At 43.7% G+C, this 21,553-nt stretch overlaps 1 protein-coding gene across 1 annotated transcript in view; it reads left to right on the forward strand.

The window, feature by feature from the left end:
* pacrg (PARK2 co-regulated) overlaps positions 1-21,553 on the forward strand; it is a 119,040-nt gene that overhangs the window by 63,597 nt on the left and 33,890 nt on the right. Inside the window, exon 4 of the mRNA XM_071519361.1 lies at positions 2,192-2,341. Within this exon, the coding sequence (XP_071375462.1) occupies positions 2,192-2,341 (150 nt within the window). The remainder of the gene's footprint in view (positions 1-2,191; positions 2,342-21,553) is intronic.

Here is a 21,553-nt window from a genome sequence, read left to right on the forward strand (position 1 = left end):
GTCTATCTGGGGAGACACTAAGGCAGAGATGGAGAGATGGCATAACGCACAATACATTAACTCATTCGGCATCATCTGTACCACTGGTCCTCTGTATACCCACACACACACACACACACACACACACACACGGCTAGACGGACATTTACACACACATGCATGCATAAACACACATTCACGGAGCTAGAGCAGCCAAAGTGAGACTTGTCTGCACAGCCGCAGTGCTGCCTACTATTGGTCCATAATCAACGACCTGTCGATCACTGGCCAGGCGAACTGTATATCACTAAGAAAACAACCATGTTTTATATCCATTATATCCCGTTAATGACACAGTTATTTTGTAAATCGGCATTAGGGCACACATTAGAAGAGGTGAAATTAGAAGAGGCCATAACCTCTTGTTCTTGACTTTATATTTTGAGTAAGAAGTTGGGTTGTGGTCCCATTGACTTGCATTGAGTTTGGCCGGGTTTAGAGTCTTTTTGGAGCCAGCCCCTAATGGGCGTTAGTGGAGCTGCCCTTGCCGCCACTTCCGTGGTTTTGGCCACTTGGTTCACACTTGGTTCAAGTGCAGGTACACACACAAATATACAACTGTATTCTACCTTAAACGGAAAATGGAAAGACTGAAATGTTTTTTTTTTTACTTCACGCAATCAACCCACCACAGTTTAAATGACTTATTTTCTACATAACGTGACTTTCTGCATTTAGTAGTTGCTGCCATGTTCAGTGCTGCTTGTGCCCGTGACTGAGGATGACATTTTTCCTCACTGCTTTGATGTATGTGCGTGTGTGTGTGTGTGTGTGTGTGTTTGTGTGTGTACATGTGTGTCCTCTGGTGCATGTGCATGTGTGTATCACCTCTCCAGAGCGCTGTTTTTCCTTTGTCATCCTGTCACACTGTGTGTTGTCCCCTGAACAGCATGACTGTGTGTGTGTGTGTGTGTGTGTGTGTTTTGTGTGTGTTTGTGTGTGTGTACTGTATGTGTGTGTGTATACTTGTGACTGCAATGCATTTGCATATGAGCTGTTTTAACACAGGCCGTGGGTGATGCAGTATGCCAATCCCCGACTGCTCTGTCATACACAAATATTTTAGAGTGTGCTGCTCTCTCTCTCTCTCTGCTCTCTCTCTTTCACTCTCTCACCTGCTAACACAATTCATTTGCCTCCACTCTCTCAGCCACAAGCTCTCAGCCTCTCCTCTCACACTTAGCTGATATTTTCTTTGTTTTGACTCTTTCTTTTGAAATGTTTTTTCATGCCTTTTAGTTTTGTTGAAGTGCTTACTGGCAAAATAGGAGCTGCGGTGCTATTACTGTCCTTGCTTTCTGGAAGTATGCATCAAATGACAATTTAAGGTTTCATAAGGAGAAATAGCCTAGGTCTGCTTTTCTAACCTAGGGTGTGCCGTTGTCAACACACGGTCTGCACGGAGGGAATTGCCAGCACACATGCACACAAGCTCACAGAAAAAAAAAGAAAACAGCAAAAATAAAACAAACATAAAGAACTGCAAAAATATGTCAGTCTTGGCTGCTAATCACAGTTATTTTCTAACCCCTTGCACTCTGCCTGTCACATCTCTTAATCTCTCTTTCTGTCATTTTGTCTTTTGTTGTTTCCTTTCTCTCTCTCTTTCTCTCTTTCTCCCTCTCTCTCTCTCTTTCTCTCTCTCTGTCTCTCTCTCTGTCTCTCTTGATCTCTCTAGCCCTCCATCTCTCCCACCATCCCTCTCCTTTGTTCTCTCTATCAGTGGGAGATGGAGTTAAGTGCAGCTGTGGGCCAAATTGCCCAGTGATTGGCTCTCACTTACTCCTGCCTCCCCAGTGCATTTGAAATCACTGATTGCAGCCAAGCCAGTCTAAATCAAAGCTCAGCTGTAAAAGAAATGCTTTCAAGGGAAGAGAATGTGTGGGGGTTAAGATTTATGTGTATTTTGGTTCGGTGTGTCTGCTAAGCCCACTCCTATGTACTATATAGTTGCGGTCATCACAACCGCTCTACGTCTACGTCTACACCTCGCCTCGACCTGCCTCGAGAGAGAGAGAGCCTGTAAACCAATCTAGTTTACATCCAAATTGGTCTTTCAAAAGTTTTCCAGACTCCTAGCAGCTCCTTCTGCCTATTAGCCTGAGCTGAGCCATGATCCCTAACCTTTTCCATTTTTGACCTGTCCCTGCAGACGCCCTGAATACGAGGAACCGCCAGGTGATGTGCACCACACTGAAGATCCTGCAGCATTTGGTGGTGTCTGGAGACATGGTGGGACAGGCCTTGGTGCCCTACTACAGACAGATACTCCCCATCTTCAACATCTTTAAGAACATGAACAGTGAGTCCAAGTCCATGCAAAATGCTGAGAAAGTGTTAACTGGTGAGCAGATGGTATGTCAGCACAGTGTGTCTGTGCACTTGTGAGGAATCGGTCATCGTGCAAGCTTGTCCCTATGTGTTATAAATGATTTCTGTGTGCTAGCAGTGCTACTACTTATCTGGTCACAGTGATTTGGCCAACGGCAAACGCCCTGTCTTCCTCAGAAAGGCAATCATATGTATTCATGTGTATTCATGTGTAGTGGTAAGCCTGTGCTACTGCTAAGGTCCAACCACGTGATTCCAGAGAGCTGTTCAATTCTTCGCATTCCTATGCAGAAGTGTAGACTTTGCGTGTGTGTGTGTATGAAAGTGTGTGTGTGTGACCTCCAGGCAGAAAGCATCCTGTTTTCCACCCATTCTTTCCTTTGTGGATCCCATGTATGCGCCGGAATCCTTTTTCCTCTTCCTCCCTCTACTTAAACATCCTCTTGACAGAGAAGCTCCATTTTCTCCTTTCTGCTGTCAGTCAGGCTGCATTGTGCCGGGCTGCTGAGGAGGAGACTGTGTCCTTGCTCTCTCTGAAAGCCTCCACCTGGGTGACACCAGGACCCAGGGAGATTGGCATCAGATAGGCAGGGCTCTTTGTGCGGCAGTGTCAAAGCACTTAGCATGGTGTGACATGATGTGGGCCCATTGAAGGCTTAGAGGCTCAACCAATCCCAAACACCACTCACCACACAGTCAGTGGGATGTGAAGAGTGACATTGTGAATCAATCACTTAAACACAGGCTATAACAGGAGAAAACACAAGGCTTTAGTCTCTTAATCAATATCCAATTTGAATCTCTTGTCTCTTTAATTCGCTTACATTATCTGTTACTATTTTCTGGGGTCTAAAAAAAAAAAGGAGAGAGAGATCAGAAAGAGATAGTGGAGGAAGACAAAGGAAGGAAGAGAAAAGCCTGCCTTATTAGTGCACAGCCTTATGCAAATCTCCTCTGTAAATTAGCTGTCAAATCAATCCCCTAAACCGGTTTGAAGCACGGGTTTCTCCGCCGCAGCACAGGCTCAGCGGTTGGCCAGAGAACCCCACCAGGAATAGTTTATCTCTGCCTGGTAGTTACCGTGCCTGCCTGCCTGCCTGTCTGCCTTCCTACCCACTTGTCTGTCTTCCTCTGGCGAGCATCGATAACCCTGTGCCAACCTCTCACCTGGCAGACCTCCCTGCTGTTGACCTCTCCCAGAGAGACTGCTCTGGACCACAGAGGCTCCATACAGCTGCCAATGCACACGCCCCAAAATGCTAACCATGGACAGTGCTTCTAGTTCTGCAATCTATAGGCACCTAGTAGAGTGATTTTGAGCCCCAAGCTAGAATATTATGACTGTACACATTTCTGTTATATTATGCTATATGTGTAGTTTCTCAAATTTGACCCGCAGATAGATAATAAGCTGTACTGAACTATATAAACCCATTTTAACTTGAAACACAGTATTTTACTCCAGTGTTTACTACAGTAGCATTGCAAATATAAAGCTTTAAAATACATGACAAACGCATCTCATAATAACATATATAGCTCTATCTATCAATTTGACAATGAACAATGTTTCAGGTTTTGGTTTTTGATGGTAGTGCTACTATTTTGTTTACATTTAGATAATTGGTTATGGCGTAAGAACAGGGTCTCTGCTGGTTATGGAATTTCTGGAATATGGAATTTTGAGAAGTGTATTCCAGACAGGGAAAGTCATGGAATATGAGGGAATTTTACATATGGGCTAATTTAGCAAAATGTACCAGAATATACAGTATTTTCCATCATTTAATTCATTAGATGGTGGTTGTCAGCTGTTTTTATCCACAGTAAGCCTAACTGCAGTGGAAAATAATCTGTTATTTACCCCTTAAGAACTTTTCTGAGCTGAAAAATAATGTTACCAAACCAGGAAGGAATAAAATGTTTAGGTCATGAGTCATAGGTCATAAGTCATAGGTGTCCTTACTTAGTAATGGAAAGTCATTGAAAGGGTATGGAATTTTCATCAAAGCCACGGTGGGAACCGTGGAAGAATTACCTGTAGGTCTACACATGGGCCACAAGGGCACTTTCACCTACAACAAGTAACTCTCAAAATGCCACCATTCTGCTTTTATGTCTGTTACAGTACATTAAACAGCATTCCCACGGTCCTTGGATTTGAGAAAGAGTAAAATAAGGCCTTCAAAGTTTTTTGAAAATGAATGGATGGCTTTGTGAGTGCTTGATCTTTAAGAAAATATACCACCCAAATTCATCAGTATGACTCAGCTCTCAGCACTTCACATCCTGAGAAAAACCCTATTACAGATATTTGCATTGATATAGCAGGAATTTTAAAATTCATTATTTCACCATGATTTCTTGACTTGACAAAATCATAAGTAAAAAGTGAGGCCTCTATGATGTCCAATTTTGACCAACATCATGTCTCACCCCAAAACATGCCAATTTTGTGCCTTTGAATTTCACCAAACAAGACCTTGAACAACTTTGATGTTCCAGTGTGTGAACCCTGATTAAAGAATTATTAATTCTTGCCATTTTACAGTGTGGTGACAGCTGAGACAGACAATAATGTAAGCATCATCATGACAGGCAAACAAAAACTGATGTCTTGATTTGGTTCACAGATGATAAATAAATAAATAAATAAGTTTTGGATTGGAATCTGCCCTGCTAGCATGTTTTTTTTTTCTCCGTCTGGAGCTTTAGTGCTAGATGAGCTGTCAGTTCACCAGTCCTGTGCCACCCACTCCCTGGCAACATAGAAAGTTAAGACCTCAAATACAGAGAGAGAATAGATGCTCCTCTTTTAGGGACCAAACATTCTGTGTTCTCTTTCTCTCTCTCTCTCATTTCATGTGACATGTTTACATCAATATCAAAGCTTTCATTGAAGTCCATTTATTATCTAATATAACCTATTTACACCTCCAGCTTCATCCCACGCTCATTCGACTGTCTCAACCACGGCCAACACACTGCCTCCAGCAGACAGGCACGATCATTGTGCTGAGTACACTAGAAGACACAGAGGACTGTCTAGTAGTGTGTGGTAACATCTCCCTTTGGCTCTCCCACACTATAACTCACTGAGCCTGCATGGCATCCCTCTTATCTCCTCAGCCACAACGGAGCCACTGTCCAGTGTGTGCCAAGGGTGTGTGCGTATGTGTGTGTCCACATCTGTGTATATCTGCCATGAATGGATCTGTTGTGTCCCATATGCAGCTGTTGGCTTCAGTGTGGATGAAGGACCAGCTCTCCGTCTGTGTCCCTCTCTGTTTGCCATTGTTAGGTCTGCCAGCCTCGGACACATGATACACACACGCACGCATGGACGCATGCTCTCACACACACACACACACACACACACACTGTCCCAGCCAGTTACACAGCACGACTCTGTCCCTGTCTTTCCAGTTGTTAGAGCTGTGAATCAATAGGCTGACAGCCACTGCTGTAGGGTCGGGGCTACAGTTAGATATCACCAGCATTTCATCATGGGACAGATCCCCTAGGCAGTGTTCACACAGTCCTCTGTGTCCATCCCACACGGAGACAGGGTTGTGACCTGTTAGATGGGTCTGTATGTACGCCTTATCTGAGGCATTACTCTGGGGTCAGAGATGGTACTTAACAGCCAGCTCCATGGATGGACGCTTGGGGGGCCTACCCACAAGATCGTCCTCTCTGGGATCCAGGCCTGTAAAGAAGGAATTTTTCAATGAGGAAAAAAATAGGACTGTTTAACTCCTGGCAGCAGGCTGCCATTCTTGCCAATGACACAGTAATGCTTCATTTTGAAGTGAACAATGATGAGCAATCACACAGCATCACCGTCCTTGATGCAACCCTTTGTCTCCTGAATCAGCTCTCTCAGCTTTTGTTTGCTTTGTGTCTTGTGCATATCAGCGATGAGTGTGTATTTTTATGTGTATGTGTGTGTGTGTGTGTGTGTGTGTGTGTATGTGACAATGCTGAGGATAGTGCAGGAATTCCTCCAATGCGATTTGCACGGCTCTCTTGTTTGCTTGCTGTGATGAATCTTATCCCTAATGAAATGCAACAACGTTCCTTATGAAGGAGAGATGTGTTCCCTCATCCAGCAAATTCCTCCTCTGTGCTGGGAGGAAGGAGGAAACTCTGTTTTCACCTACGTCATCTGAGGAAGAGAGAAAGAGTTTGCTGAGCCTTGTAAGGTGTTAGGCAGCAAGTATTTAGATAAAAAGGTTGTGGCATCACAGACTTATATATTAATAGTTTATCCTGAAAGTAAATCGTGTTCTAGAAGTGGATGGTTTCGAGTAACAGCTGGAAAGCACTGATCTAAAATAGATGTGTGTGGGACTGACAGTACACAAGTTCACTTCTCCATGACCCCTCCCATCAACACCAAACCCACCCAGTCACCAACACAGGACAAGAATAACAGCCTGAAACCAAAACCACTGATAACAACACCAGTGAAGGATAGGGATCCGGAAACCACTTTGTATTCAGTTTCATTCAGTTAGTAAGGGGACATATTTTCGTCATATGACACCTTCAACCCCTACGCTGCTGAATATTCAATATTGTCTGAATGCGGTTCATGTTGGCTGGAGGGCTCGTCTGGAATTTGTTTGAGTCCATGTTTATTGCATTGTTGCTGTTGTCCTGATGATTTTCTCCTCTTATCTGTAAGGTGTGGGTCCTTAAACTCCTATTCATCACTGACAAACACACACGCAACCACACACACACACACACACACACACACACACACACACACACACATACATACGCTACTCACACACTGCTGTGATCTGGTTCATTTGGCCTCTTTTATCTTCCTGCTAGGAATGCAGCCAGCTACGATAAGGTCTCACCCACACACGTTGCTGGGCCTACACACACACATGCACGCACGCACGTGCACACACACACACACACAGACACACACACACATGCACACACAGGCTCTGATGGTGGCTCTCTGTCTTCTGTGGCTGGGCGACTGGTGTGGTTTTTGTGTTGGTGACAGATGCAGTGCTGTGGCTGGCCACTCTGTCTTCCTCTGTGGGCTTGCTTTATCTGTGTATCGCATGACATACACGCACGCACACACGCATACACACATACACACACTCACAGCTCATGATGGAGGTCTTTATGAGTACAAGGGATCAGTTACAGCCCACGCTGATTGTTGGAACGGAAATAAACAGGAAGAGCTGGCTGACCTCCTAACCCTTCCCGCTCCCTAACAGAAGGACAGGGACAGACAGGAACAAAGTGGACAGGGAGGCAAGGACAGACAGTAAACCGCGGATGGAGATCATGTACATGTAACTGTCTGTCACACTATGAAATGGCCAACATAAACACACACACACAGGCAAATCCAATCTGAAGCAATTTTTTTTCTTTCAGCTCATTTTAATCTGACAGAAGGCCAAGCGTATGCCAGTGTGCTCAGCCACCTGTGCTCGTGTCCACAATACAACGTAATGCTCCCGTTTACTGCCAGCAGACTACACAGTTGCGTATCTGGTGTTGAAGTTAATTCCTGGGGATTCCCATTCACAAACATTTGCTTTATTTAATGACCTTTTCCAGCTGCTGTTGTGAAAAATTAATTCACCGCCATGCTTTCCCTGTGTACATAGCGGCACATCGGAGGGGGCATGCTCACACACATACACACACACATACACACGTAAACCCATGGCCCCTGTGTAATCCATCATCCTCCACAGACACACAGAGCTCCTTGTCCCTGCGGACGACAGAACACACACCTCATCCTCAGCCCCCGTCTCCTCTTCCGTCTACCCCTCTCCAACTGGAGATATCTATCTATCAGGCAATCACAGCCTGCCAAAACCCCTCCACTATTAAAATACAGAGGGAGCAACAGAGAGAGAGCGAGAGAGAGAGAGAAAGCGAGAGAGAAAAAAGAGATGGAGGGAAAGATAGCATGAGCCGGAGAGAGAGAGAGAGAGAGAAAGAGAGAGAAAAGTGAGCGAGAGATGGAATCCAGGTAATACCATGCTCGCCCGTCCTTACCTGCTTCTCCTTTAACATGCTTCACAGCACATAATGACTTTTTCCTCCTCTCCTAAAGCTTAAGAAAAGACAGTAGAGGAAAATAGAGGAAATATATTTTTATATTAATGCAATACTCCCCCATCCACCCGCAACCACCCCCACCCACCCATACCCCCTTCCCCCGCGGATATGCCCACCTGGCTCTGTTAATTTCTATTGTCAGCAGGTCTGAGGCGGACCAGCCAATCAGGTGCGAGCGTCAGCCCCTGGGCCTGCAGTCGCTCTGCGGCTCCAATTTAAAGGTCAGCTGATAAGCAGCCAGATTCATGCATAATCTGGACCGCTCTGCAGGCAGACAGGCAGACCGCTCAACAAAAACACACAAGCACGCACACACACACGCACACACAGATATATACACATGTGTGTATAGAGAAAGTGTGTGTGTATGCGCATACACACACACTTTCTCTCTCTCTATGATTGACCCTCTCAAACTTTTTTACTTTGCGGATTGTAACAGACATTTCTTACTTTTCTTTTTCCAACTCTTCCTTTTCATTAAAAAATAATATGTTATTATTAATATTTGTTCCATTATTCTTCGCAAAAAGCTACCAATATTCACTGCGCAAGACTTAAAAGGTGCATTCCACCAAAAATAAAACAAATTAATGTATAGGCCAAAGGTTACGCACATTAAAAGATGATTATAAACACGTTTTGTGCGTTTCAAAAAATATTTCATTGCAGCAAGAGGAACAAACAGATTCAGCATCAAGATCAAGCTTTCCACGTACGGTAGAAGGCATGCATGTTTCCTAACTGTAGTGGCTGAGTCAACGCATGAATTAAATATTTTGTTCAGTGATTCTCTTAGGTACAAGTACACACAGCACCTTGGTGTTAACAGGTGGACTTTTTAAAGTCAGCGTAGTTTCACTTACTCATGTACATCTTGTAACTCACTCAGTTACAAGGCCTAAACCTTGAAAATTCAAGGAGAGGCTAGAGGTAGAGAGTTTGAGAAAGTCTTTAAGTGAATATTCAGCTTTTAGATGGATAGGATCATCTTTAGTTGGTTCTAATCTGGAGCCTACTGTCTCTGTTCTCTCAGTGTGGAACCAGAAGTCTTCAGTCCTCCACTAGTCTCAGTGGGACTCCTCCTTTCATTCCCTCTAATCCAAGTAGCACTCAATTACCTAATTGGATGAGTTATGAGGGTCCTTTTCCTCTCTCCATCCCCTCCCATTTCAATGAGATTAACACACTCTGTAATTAATGAATTTGGGGCACTTTCAAATGATTCACTGGATTGTTCGGGCTCCGGGGGTCCGACATGTTTAACACAATTATCGAGTTTTCGAAATTAGACAATAGAGCGAGATGAATAGTGTGAACGCTGCCTGTGCTTGCTAGACAGGTGATCATTCCAATCTGTCCGTGGATGAGGTTGGAGGAACCGCTTTGTTGTTACGTGCTTCCTCAGTAAAGTCTGTGTGTGTGTGTGTGTGTGTGTGGGCGGGGGAGGGTGTAATATATGTGTGTCCTTGGGTATTCAGTGCATGTTAAAGCCACATTCAGTGCATGTTAAAGCCATGTTTTGTAATGCCTTTTAGTGTGTATGCTTGTGTATGTGTCTGTGTGCCCTCTTCTGTGTGTGTGTGTGTGTGTCTCTGTATGTGTGTGTGTCATGTGTTCCTAGTACCTAGCAGGGAGCTCTCCTGCAGCCTCTCACCACATCATTGTGTTTGACATCTCCGCGGGCAGCCAGCGACAGAATGCTGGTGTGTGTGCAGACATTTGTCCGGCCCTGTTTGGATCAGCGTTCGCACACCGCGCCGTGTTGCCTGTCAGCTTTCATAAACGGGCACACCTTCACAAACAGGCACGCTGCTTAAAAAGAAAAACAAATAAAAGGCACAATTTTGCCAAATAAATAACATTTCTACAAGTGTCCCTAAGTTGTCGTCCTAGACAAGGACAGAAATAATAAACAAAGTGCATTCATGGCCCTTCCCTGCACACACAAAAATGAAAGAGAATTTCATCACCTGTTTCTGGTTCCACTCCCACTTCCCACTGCCTGATGCTGTCAGTGTCAGACAGGAAATGTAACTGTAATCCTTAATGTACGTAATTCGATCGGTCACAAAAGTAAAGTATGTTATCTGATTTTTCGAGGATTACAGTTGGATCTTGAATACCTTCATGAACTATTTGCACTGCATTTTCAGAAGTTAAGGTTGTAAAAAATTGTACGTCACAATTGTGCCGTGCCTTGGAATATAGAGTTCCTGAGACAAGATCCTGGACTTGTCGTACAGTTACATTTCTAAAAAAAAAAAGTAGCGGTACTTTATTTTTGTCATTTATGCCAAGGATTTCTCTACACAAGCTCACGCTATTAACAAATTTTCAAACCAAACAGGATATTTATGCAGTTGCTTTTTCCATTTGGGGCAATGCAAAAAAACACTCAAGGTATCCACTAAACAAATCCATAAAAACTCAAAGCAAGGTTTGTATGCAGGGCTCAAAAGTCTTAATCATTCCTAGGTCAGTGTTAGGGAAGTTTGGGAACTGCATAAGATCCTCTGGATGATTATAGAAAGGTTTCAGCTTTGCAGTGCCATCGCCTGTGATCCTATTTTCCTACAACTAACAGCATACAACATGTTGAACACAGACCAAAGTTAAGAAATTAAAGGACAATTCAAGCGCGATTGGAATTTCTACACATTTCCCCTTACTGTTTTCACTGTAGAAGCAGAAAGCAGAAGTAAGATGCCCACTCCTGTCTCCTCTCGGCTCTCGTTGTGTTCCCGAATGTGTGCATCAATATGAAAAGGTAAACACAACTTCTTTCATGTGAAGGTTTAAATACCCTGATATTACCGTTTTGATGCAACTATTCAAAACGCGATTGGTTCACAGTGATGGATCACCTTTACCAACCAAATTAGAAGTGTCCGGAGTTGTTTTCAATACTGTTTGGAATTGAATGAGAGTAAATGAGCCCGAGAGGTATAGCAAAACTGATTTAAAATATCTTTAATTGCATTGCATGTATGTTAAAACTGTCACAGTTAACATTTATGTGATGGAAAAAGTAAAAAATTTGAAAAAACTGAAATCATGCTGGAACTGTCCTTTAATGTCTACAAAAGTATGGAGCCCTTTCTAGAAAGTAGTCAGTAACTTGAAACAGATAGATTTCAAATGTTAATACTTATCAGCTACAACTCAGTAGGTCATCAGCCCAGCATCACCAGTCAGCATGCCTCCACACCTGTCATTTTTGGGTCCATTACTGTCCCTCTCCCAGCACTGCTCCTCAGCATGTTTCCCTGACAAAGGTAACCTTATCTCCCCCATTCTGACACAGGCATGTTGTCATGCCCCAGTCACAGCCCTCACTATCTCTAATGGATGTAATTTAACCCTATTCTAATATTCTAAAGCATGCTATTTCTCAATAGACTCACTCAAACACACACACACAAACATACGTACACACGCACACAAATACCCATAATGTCGTCTTAGCCAAATCTTGCCTTACATCCGGACTACGGTTTTAGCTGCATCCCATCTCTAGTGTTTCCATCTAGCTCCCTGGCTTATATTCCCCTAGCCATCACAAAATAGTGATAGAGTATTCAGTATATGAACAGTTTCATTGCAAAATGAGATGTCTATCTGAAAAGACCTATGCCTTTTCTGACAAAATAATAGCTGACATGAAAATACACATTATGGGTTATTAACGTTAGCATTTTCCTGTCATTCATTAAGTCATCTTAAGACCTGAATTACCTACAATTATGTTTTGGAAGACAGAAATATCTACATTTTTGGCTTAATGGCAGCAACATTTTTCCAAAATGGATATACAGTGTTTAAGGTTGAAACTTTTCATATATGAAACTTTTTATATATTCATAGTCATATGTGCAACTGCTGTTTTTCTGCTAATGGACCAGAACAGTAGGTCGGAAATCTCCTCCCTCCCAACAAATTTCAACTGGCTCGAGGATAAAAAAAGGGGAAAAAAACCCACAAGTCTAAATTAGTTGTAATTAGTTGTAATCGGTAATAATTTATTCATCCCTTTCATGTGTTACATGTATTAACAATTTACAAAACCGCTGTAGTGACATAAAGGCTAATTATAAGTCTAATATCCAGGCTTAGAAAACAATAACCGCTGATCCGTGTTCTAAGCTGAACTATAGAGCAGAAATAATTATAGGAAGGGTCACATCGATGACCAGAAGACCCTGCAAAACTGCTAAACTGCATGTGTGGGCAAATTCAACCCCAAGAGCATTCTAGAGAATTATTTTATTTATTCTTATTCTGATTCATATTCTTTTCTCAAGTTTGAAACTTAACTTAACCATTGGACCAATGTCAGTTTGCTGGCTTGACATGGCTCTTTACTGGCTCCAGGCAAACAGGCCAGTGTCATTGTTGGAACCTGTCCTAACCTAGGATGGCATCTGACCAGGACAGCATCGATAGCGATTTTTCTCAGACTAGCAGGCATGTTTTAATGTGGTGTGTGTGTGTGTGTGTATGTGTGCGTGTGTGTAGCCAATGAAAGCCAATCCACTGGAGCAGATGTTGCCTTATTGTGTTTGACCACCCAGGACAGAGAAGCAGGAGAAGGGATGGGGGCAGAGGGAATAAAGGCCTCTGAGTTTGTCCTCCACCAGCCAGTCAGCCAGCTAACCAGCCAGTCAGTCAGCCAGTCAGTCAGTCAGTCAGTCAGCCAGTCAGTCAGTCAGTCAGTCAGCCATACAGTCAGCCACCCTCAGGGGCCTCCAGGCCAAGGAGCTGGTGGATTTTACACCCAGATTAACCTCCCCGTCCTCTCCTGTCCCCTCTTCTCCACACAACACATCACATCCCTTCTCCCTCTTCTCATATGGTCACATGAACTAATAGGCAGTTTGTCGCAGACTAGAAGTCATGCCTAGTCATTCTTTGGCTTCCTATCACAGAAGAACCACTTTTGGTACTCCATAGAACTATGTTTCTATATTGAATGATAGAATTGGTCTTAACAGTTATTTATACAAAATGATTCTCACTAGCAGAGAGCCACCAGTCCAGACTTAAGAAGGCTTCAAACTTAGCTGAGGAGAGTTTGTTACTGAAGACTGCTATGCCACTTTGCAGTGAAATTGATGCCCTGTGGAATTAGTTATAAGATTAGTGTGAACCGCTGAATTACTGTTTCTATGTGGAACCACTCTGCACTACCAGCCCCGACAATTACAGCGGTTCTTGAAACAGCAGTGAAGAACCATTCAAGTGTTGAGCTCTAAATGGTTCTTCCAACTGTACTGTAGCTAATGGTAGCTGATTAAAACTGGTGATTTAGCTCCCTTTTTGTATTATTACTTGTCAGTCTAATGAAAATATCATGTTTTTTTTTAACAAACTGTTATATCATTTTGGCTATTATTCCAACATTAATATGCAAAAGCTATGGATTGAAATCCAATGATCCATTCACTTGCATTACATTTCTTTTTAAATACTGTGGGATGTCTGGATTTGCTAGAGGTGCCTTCAGTCCAACAAGTTAACCAAGGAGAGTCAGGGTCAGGTTTCGGGTTCAAGCAAGGCTATTTCATTTTTGGGTAATTGTAACTGAAAATCTTCCCACTTTGGGGAGATTCAGGCAGCATTACTTCACCTGGGGAAAGAACAAAGGAGTGGGTGAGACTGTATGGATGTGATAGAAAATGTATAGTAGCAAACTACAATACTTATTTCAAAACATACTTAAGTAAAAGTAAAATTACTGATTTTGGGCGTCCTGGTGATGTAAGGTGCATACCATGTAACTGCTATGTCCTGGCTTCGAATTCCGCCTTGGACTCCACCTTTACTCTATCCAGTAAAGGCAAAAATGCCAAAAATAAATCAACTACTCTACACTACAAAAAAGCTACACAATTACAGTAACGAGAGTAATTGTAATTAGTTCCACCCATGCCACAAAGTACCACAAAGAGCCATTGAAGAGCAGTGTTTTCAGAGTGTAGAGGTAGCTCGTTTCTGTGTCTGTGTGTGAGTGTGGGGCTTTGTGTGTGTACTGACTGTATTGTGCGCCAAGTCATGTCCCCACTGCACAAACACTGAGAAAATTCCAACAGTACCGTCTCATCTACACTCGGCATCTGCTCTACCACACAAACACATACATGCAGGTGTGCGCAGATCCTCCATGCCCTTCAAAGTCCATAGAGGGGAAATAAAAACATGTCAAAATATCCTCCGCTTTACACCACAGTGGCAAAAAGAACGCCTTCACTTCATTTGATGACTGTCTGCTGTAGAATGTAGAGCGTGCCTGCTATGTTCTGCTTTAGATCAAACTCTACTACTCCACTGTCTGTAGGTTGTTGTTTGGCTTCTCTTGTCTTAGTCTCTCTTCTAAGTCTCGTGTTGCTGACGGCGTTACAATTTAATACATGTAAACAGTACACTAGGACTACAATTCTGCAATTGTTATGGTTGCCAGCTTATCTTGTGATTTTCTATTAGAAAAGAATTGTAATGAATTATAAAAAAACCCACCTTAAATACAATCTCTTTTAGTTTAGTAACCATCATTACAGCAACAGTAATATTCCACATAGTACCACCATAGTTCCACGTAATCTAAATAATACAATAAGCTGCACTGTGGCAGAAAATACAGCACACTCCTAGATATACCACTGTCAACACTGATTGTTGACTATGGACACATGCCTTTTCCCCCAATAGCAGCGATTTCCCAATATCTGTTTGTAGCAGAGCCCGTGGCCATACTGCTGATCACAGATAGGAGAAAAAATAGCCCATGATAATATAAACAAAGTGCTGTTCTGTAAGACCAAGGGTTGTGGGTGGTGTTTTGCACATGCCCCATTGTTTCCAGGTCTTCCTTGTTATTTTCCTGTTGTTGATAACAGCAGTAGGCAGGAGACCCTTCACGCTGCATCCCACTGTATAGGGGCCATGTAATTAACTAATCTAACCTCCAGTGCCAAGGTTGTCACATTATCTCTCCTCCTCCCTCCTTGCTCCTACTCCTACTACATTTTCTCTGCCTCTGTCTCTCTCCCTCTCTCTTTTATCTACCTCCACCCATCTGTCTTTATTCCCCACATAACTAGAGCTACTCTGTGTTCAGTGTAGCCTATGTGCTAAAAGCCCTGGCCTCTTTATTCACTACTGCAGACCACCCATACCACTGCTCCAGTGTTGGCCAGCTAGACCTGGCCTCAGCTGGATGAATAATTCACCTGGTGGACTGGGGCAACTCTTGTAACGTCCTGACCTCCCAGCCCCCGTACGCCCGGGACACTTTACACACTCCCAAAGGAGATGCACCCACCTCTCTCCCCCTCTCACCTCCGCTCTCCTCCCCCCCTCCACCTCCTCAGCTCGCTCCCCCATAAAATATTTACCCAGCGTGGCTGGAGAGCAGCACATCGGCTGCTCCCCGTAGCTTTCACTCACTTTCTCGTCTCGTGTCTCTCTCTCTCTCTCTCTCTCTCTCTCTCACATACACATATATGCTCTTACTTCCTCGCTGTTCTTCTCGACTGGCTCTCTACACAGAGAGGCGATAGGGAGACGGAACGAGGTGACGGGCGTCTGAAACATTTAGGTTTCTGTCCCCCTGAGCGGCCTTGTCAAACATGCTGAAATCTCAGCTGTGTGCTGGAGAGAGAGCTGAAATGAAGGCCTGTCGCGATCCTCTGGAAAATCTGTCCTAGATGGATACTTTGTGGATCGGGCTCAGATGCTTCGACAGCAAACTGTCCTGGAGAGGCCCATACAACAACATGTCCACCTTTTCCCTTTATTGTTCAATGTTCATAATGGTAACAGTATTACTCTGTGACCTGCAGACACTTCTCCCTCAGGATACAGACCAACACAGCCACATAATTTCCCTGCCTTTTCTCTCTGAAGGAAACACAAAGCCTGAAATATGAGACACTCTCTCTTTGAGTGTTCTGAGTGTATTGGAGTCCTGTTGGCGATCAATAGGCTTGTCACTCAAGATGATGTGTGGGTTGATGGTTTGTGTGTGTGTGTGTGTGTGTATGTGTTGCAATTGTTTGGTCTGGCACATGCCGTTGTGTTCTGGTCCACACACATGCATGTCTATATTAGCGTGTGTGGGTGCACAGGCTCAAAATGAGTGCTTGTGTTCAGAGCTTGTGCGCTGGCCCCTGCGGGGTCACAGTCTCTCCCGTGTGTTTGTCATCACAGCTCTTTTCCCCACAGCCCTGCTATTCTGGGCAGGGAAAGGTCACTCTCCCCTCAGATACTGGTAACCTAAGGATGCTTAGATCATAACCATACACAATCCATTAACATCACACCGTCTCTGGTTTCCGCATCGTAATGGACAAGGCCTCTCCATTGTTCATTTTTAGCAGTTGGCAATCTCGGTTTATGTGCCAGTGTTTCCAGTAGAAGTTTTTTTAGATGTGAGGGGTGGTTTTGTTTCTGAGACCCAGGTTCTCTCCTGAATCCATTCCAGGATCAGCTCCAGTAGGTGCTAGAGTTTAGGAATGGCTCTTATTTGGATTTATATCATAATATCTGGACAATTCTACTGTAAGTTCAATTTGTAATTGTTATTTTTGGGGGGGCAACAAGGTCTGATGACGAATTTTCTTTGCATCTGTGTGTGTGTGTGTGTGTGGGGGGGGTGTTAATGAAAGACTTGTGTTTTGTCATAATTTGTCATAATCTACACCTACACCTTACAACCTTGATCCCATCCCTGACAGATGCTATAGTATAATTTAGATAGCTGAATGTGACAAAGCTGTCCGCCTCAGTCTAACCTCAGTACTATATCTTGTCTGACTGTCTGCCTCTGACATATGAAGACAAGCAGCTGGTTGGTTCCTGGAAATTTGACCCGTGCGGCGTTACATGTGAACCCTAACCCCTAACCCTGCACACATGATGAAATGTCCCTGTTTTTTTGCGTGAGGCCTCTCCCTCACCGAAAAAAAGACAGAAATGAAGGCTTTTGCCACCACATTCCATATGTGCAGAGAGACAGAGCTAACAGCTGTTTTGGAGAGACTGTGAAATGACTGCAATGATACACACCTACATCTGGAGGAGAGGATTAGAAGGAAACCATGTGTTGCTAAAGGTTAGGCGAGGCTGTGCAAATTAAAGTTCAATTCTCTTGACTCCTCTCAAGATCAGAATTAGATTAGAATCAGAAAAGTTTATAGGACTGGGCCATAATTCAATATTAGTGTTTATCATCTTTCACTGAAATCATATTGTTATGTTATGATGATATTGTCTAAATTGATAAGCAAATTTATAAAAAAAACCCTGACAAAATGAGGTATGAAACATTTCAAGGAATATTCTTTGAAAATTGTTAGTAGACAGTTCAATGCAGTTCATTGCGATGAACATCAGATTGATTATTGAACATGTGATTTTGCATGTAAGCCATATTGTGATATATATCAATATCGAAAAAAATCCTTATGATTATTGTGATATTGATTTCAGCCATATCTCCCAGCCCTAGTAGTTTAGATGCTGATAAATGCAAGCCACAATGCATTGATTGGAGCACTTGAGTATGTGAGTGTGTGTATGTATGTGTGCATGCCTGTTTGTTAGGGTGTGTGTGTCACCTTTACTTGAGACTCTCCTGATATTTTCAACCCAGCATCCCATCAAGAAGCTGATGCGCATATTGATTAGGCCCTACCCAGAAATCCTTTAAAAGTCCTCACAAACAGGACACTTCTAAACGGTTATAGTGGCATAAATGAGTAATGTTGTTGTAACGGCTATAAATGATTGGGATTGGGCCCCCTGCTAGCAAATGATGCTGTCCCCTCTCTGTATGTGTATGTGCTTTTGTGTATGTTTGTGTGTGTGTAAACAGTGATTTGGTTTCCCATATGGCTGTGTGTGTGTATACTAGCCAGAGCAGCAGTCACCGCAGGGTGGGCTTTTATTAAAGAGTTGTAATGAGTGAGAGCCATCATGAGCCAGCTCGCCTATTGATTACCTATAAAGAGCACTCAGTGGAGACGTGCTGTGATCCATAGATAATGCTTTGCACAGGGAGGCTCAACCACCACACCACGAGACCCCAGCACAGGGCTGAAGGAAACTTCTGCTCACCGTGACTACATAGTAACAGTCACGTGCACACGCACACAAACACAGATCCAAGAACAACACACAGAATACAAATATCACCATAATATCACTATATATATATCACAATAGTACCAACGTATTGTGAGGCCTATCCTTATAATACCAGTAATACAAATTTGAAAGAACAGAGTGAAAGACAAACCAGTAAAAGAACGGATTAGTTTGCCAGCTTGTGGCATTGACCTGCTTCTGTTCCTAAGGCTGCTCTACTCTTTGTACAGTATATTGATAGCAGGTAGCGTTCTGTATTTGTGGTATTGTGGTACTTGGTCTAGTACAGTACACTAGGCTAAAACTGTGGTATCATGGCTAGTTTGGCTGCCCTAGAAGATACTGAAGATATCTGTTCTGCATGGGCTGACTGTGAATAGTTATCCTCAGCTCTCCTTCCCATAGAGAGCAACATCATTCGGTAGGTGAGGTTTAGCCCAGCTAACTAGCCCTGCCAGTCAGCTGTAGCTGGAAGGTGGTGGTCTAGAAACCTGATCTAATCGGAATGCGCTCAACCTTTGATAATTATGTTTTATTTGTTGTCAGATATGTCACTCAAACGAGAGGAGACAGCGTCATTAAGTTGCTAAGAATTTACCTGATGTACAAGGTGACGAACATAAATATTGATGGCCATCGTTCGGACATAGTCGCAAGCAAGCTTGGCATTGGTTTGAAAGCCGAGCAGGTGGTCTATACATGTGACAAAGTGCAATTTATTGTCAGGTTCTGCCTCACAGTCTACATGAACTTTTACAAATTGAATCAGCTGTAACCTTTGCACCTGTTGACAGTTTCTTTCCTTTGACAATGACAAGACAAATCAGAGAGAAAATGCTCCAATCACAACAACACCTGCCTCCTCAATACTGTATGCAGTACACCATAAAAGAAAGCTCCCAGAGGGTCACAGAGTGGCTAGAGCTAGGCAAGGTACATAGTATAATCATTAAGTGACAATCACGGGGAAGGATTTCAAAGTCAATTTAGTATAATTAGTATAATTTTCTGACTTAGCTGGCATATTTTAATTGTTCTGATGTGGTAAACCTCACCCATCTGGAGCTCCATGCAGAGTAAAACTAACACTGACACTCTGTTTGCAAATACTGGCCCCAGATAGAACCCCACCTTCACTTCCACTCCAATCTTCAATAGCTCAATATGTTATGCATGAGCTTGTGCAGGAAGGCGGGGCAAGGTCCAGCCCAGCAGAGGTTGTGTAGAGGTTACAGACACTATGCTTGTAAAGATATAAGCCAGTAGATCCTACAGGAGATAGAAGAGTGCTGCAGCAGCGCCCTGAGACACTGGGCCGGGACAGAGAGTGTACAGTATGTGTGAGTACAACCGCATATACATGTATGTTCCCACTGAGGTTGGGGAGGGAGGGGTGAGATTGAGGGTTCATGTGATGCATGCAGGCCGACACACAAGCCAACGTCCCCCTGACAAAACACACAAGCGCCCAGTCTCGCCACCACACGCACACACACACGCCTCGAACAGTTCATTTCAATGCAAATAAGAGCTCGCTCCTCTTCTGGGAGGAGAGCATGGCAGATTGCATTTTCTCCTCTCTATCATATAGAGGATCTAGATTGTATAGTGAGCTCTCGGGCCGAACCAACCAGCCATGAGCACATACAGCATATTGCTTGCTTGAACTGATTTATTGAGTTTTATGTTAAGTACCAGGCAATTTTTTATGGTTTGTTGCATTTACGCTTTCTTCATGCAGAAAGATGCAGTCATGCTCATAGTGAATGATTTGTATTTACATTGTCGTAAATGTACTGTGTGGTTTTAATTGTTTTGCACCATGGAGTTACGGTATTGTACTGTTGATGTATTTTCTGCGCCACACTGTATGCCTGCAGCATAAGAGATGAGGCGAGCTTCTTCCGTCCTCCCACTGGGGCTTTGTCCTCAAAAGAATGGATGCTCCTCACTTCATCGGATAGATTACAGCCAATTAAATGTGTCCGTTATCACCCATTAATTACCGCCGCCACTCCTGCTAGAAATAGGCCTGACCGAGCGACGGCCATGGACGTGAAATTGACCCAAATACATCAAGATGAGTTTCCATTTTTTACCTCTTTAATCAGCCCTCATCAACAGAGGCCCATCATTGAACCAACTCATCTTTCACATTGATCCCCAATGAGATGTTTTCTGCTGGGTTAGCATGCATGAGTTTATGTGTGTGTGTGTCTGTGTGTAGTGGTGTGCACGTTTGTTTGTCTGTCTGTGTATGAGCATGTGTGTGTGTATGTGTGTGTGTATGCGCAGGTGGGTGCGTACACGTGTTTGTGCAAGGACGGGCGTGCCTGTGCGCGCGCCCATTCATACGTGCGTGCGTATACGTACGTGTCCTTTGCGCTTGTGTTTGTGTGTGCGCGGCTGCACGTGCCTGCGGGTGTGTGCACGTGTTTGGGTATTTGAGGTCAGGCCTGATGGAGTGGGTCTCAGTTCCCTCAGAGACAGGCAGCAGCCCTGAAGGATTGACACACTGTGACACCTCTCTCCATCAGCCTGATTAGTCACCTCTTTGATGTAGCAGCCTATATTAAGGCTCTTATGTGGAAGACAGCCTGACACTCGCCAGCTGAATAGGGCTGATTGAGACAAATAGAAAATCTTGTATGAACAAAATAATAGTGAATCACCTTCTCCCCTCAGTGGGTCAAATTGCAACATTTTCCCCCAAATGCAGATGTGTGTGTGTGTGTGTGTGTGTGTGTGTGTGTGTGTGTGTGTGTGCGCGCGTAGGTGTGTGCGCGCGCGTGTGTGTGTGTGTGTTTGAATGTATGTGTATGCGTGTGAGCATCAGTATGCCTCTGTCTGTGCCTTGCAGTTCACTTTCCTGTTTTCCCAAACTTGGAGCATTTTGGAAGCATTACACGCAGGGCAATGT

Source organism: Centroberyx affinis, unplaced genomic scaffold (genome assembly GCF_046629955.1).
Source record: "Centroberyx affinis isolate AG114_WGS23_722 - 3 ecotype Tasmania unplaced genomic scaffold, CSIRO-AGI_Caff_v1 ptg000689l_1, whole genome shotgun sequence".
Lineage (NCBI taxonomy): Eukaryota > Metazoa > Chordata > Actinopteri > Beryciformes > Berycidae > Centroberyx > Centroberyx affinis.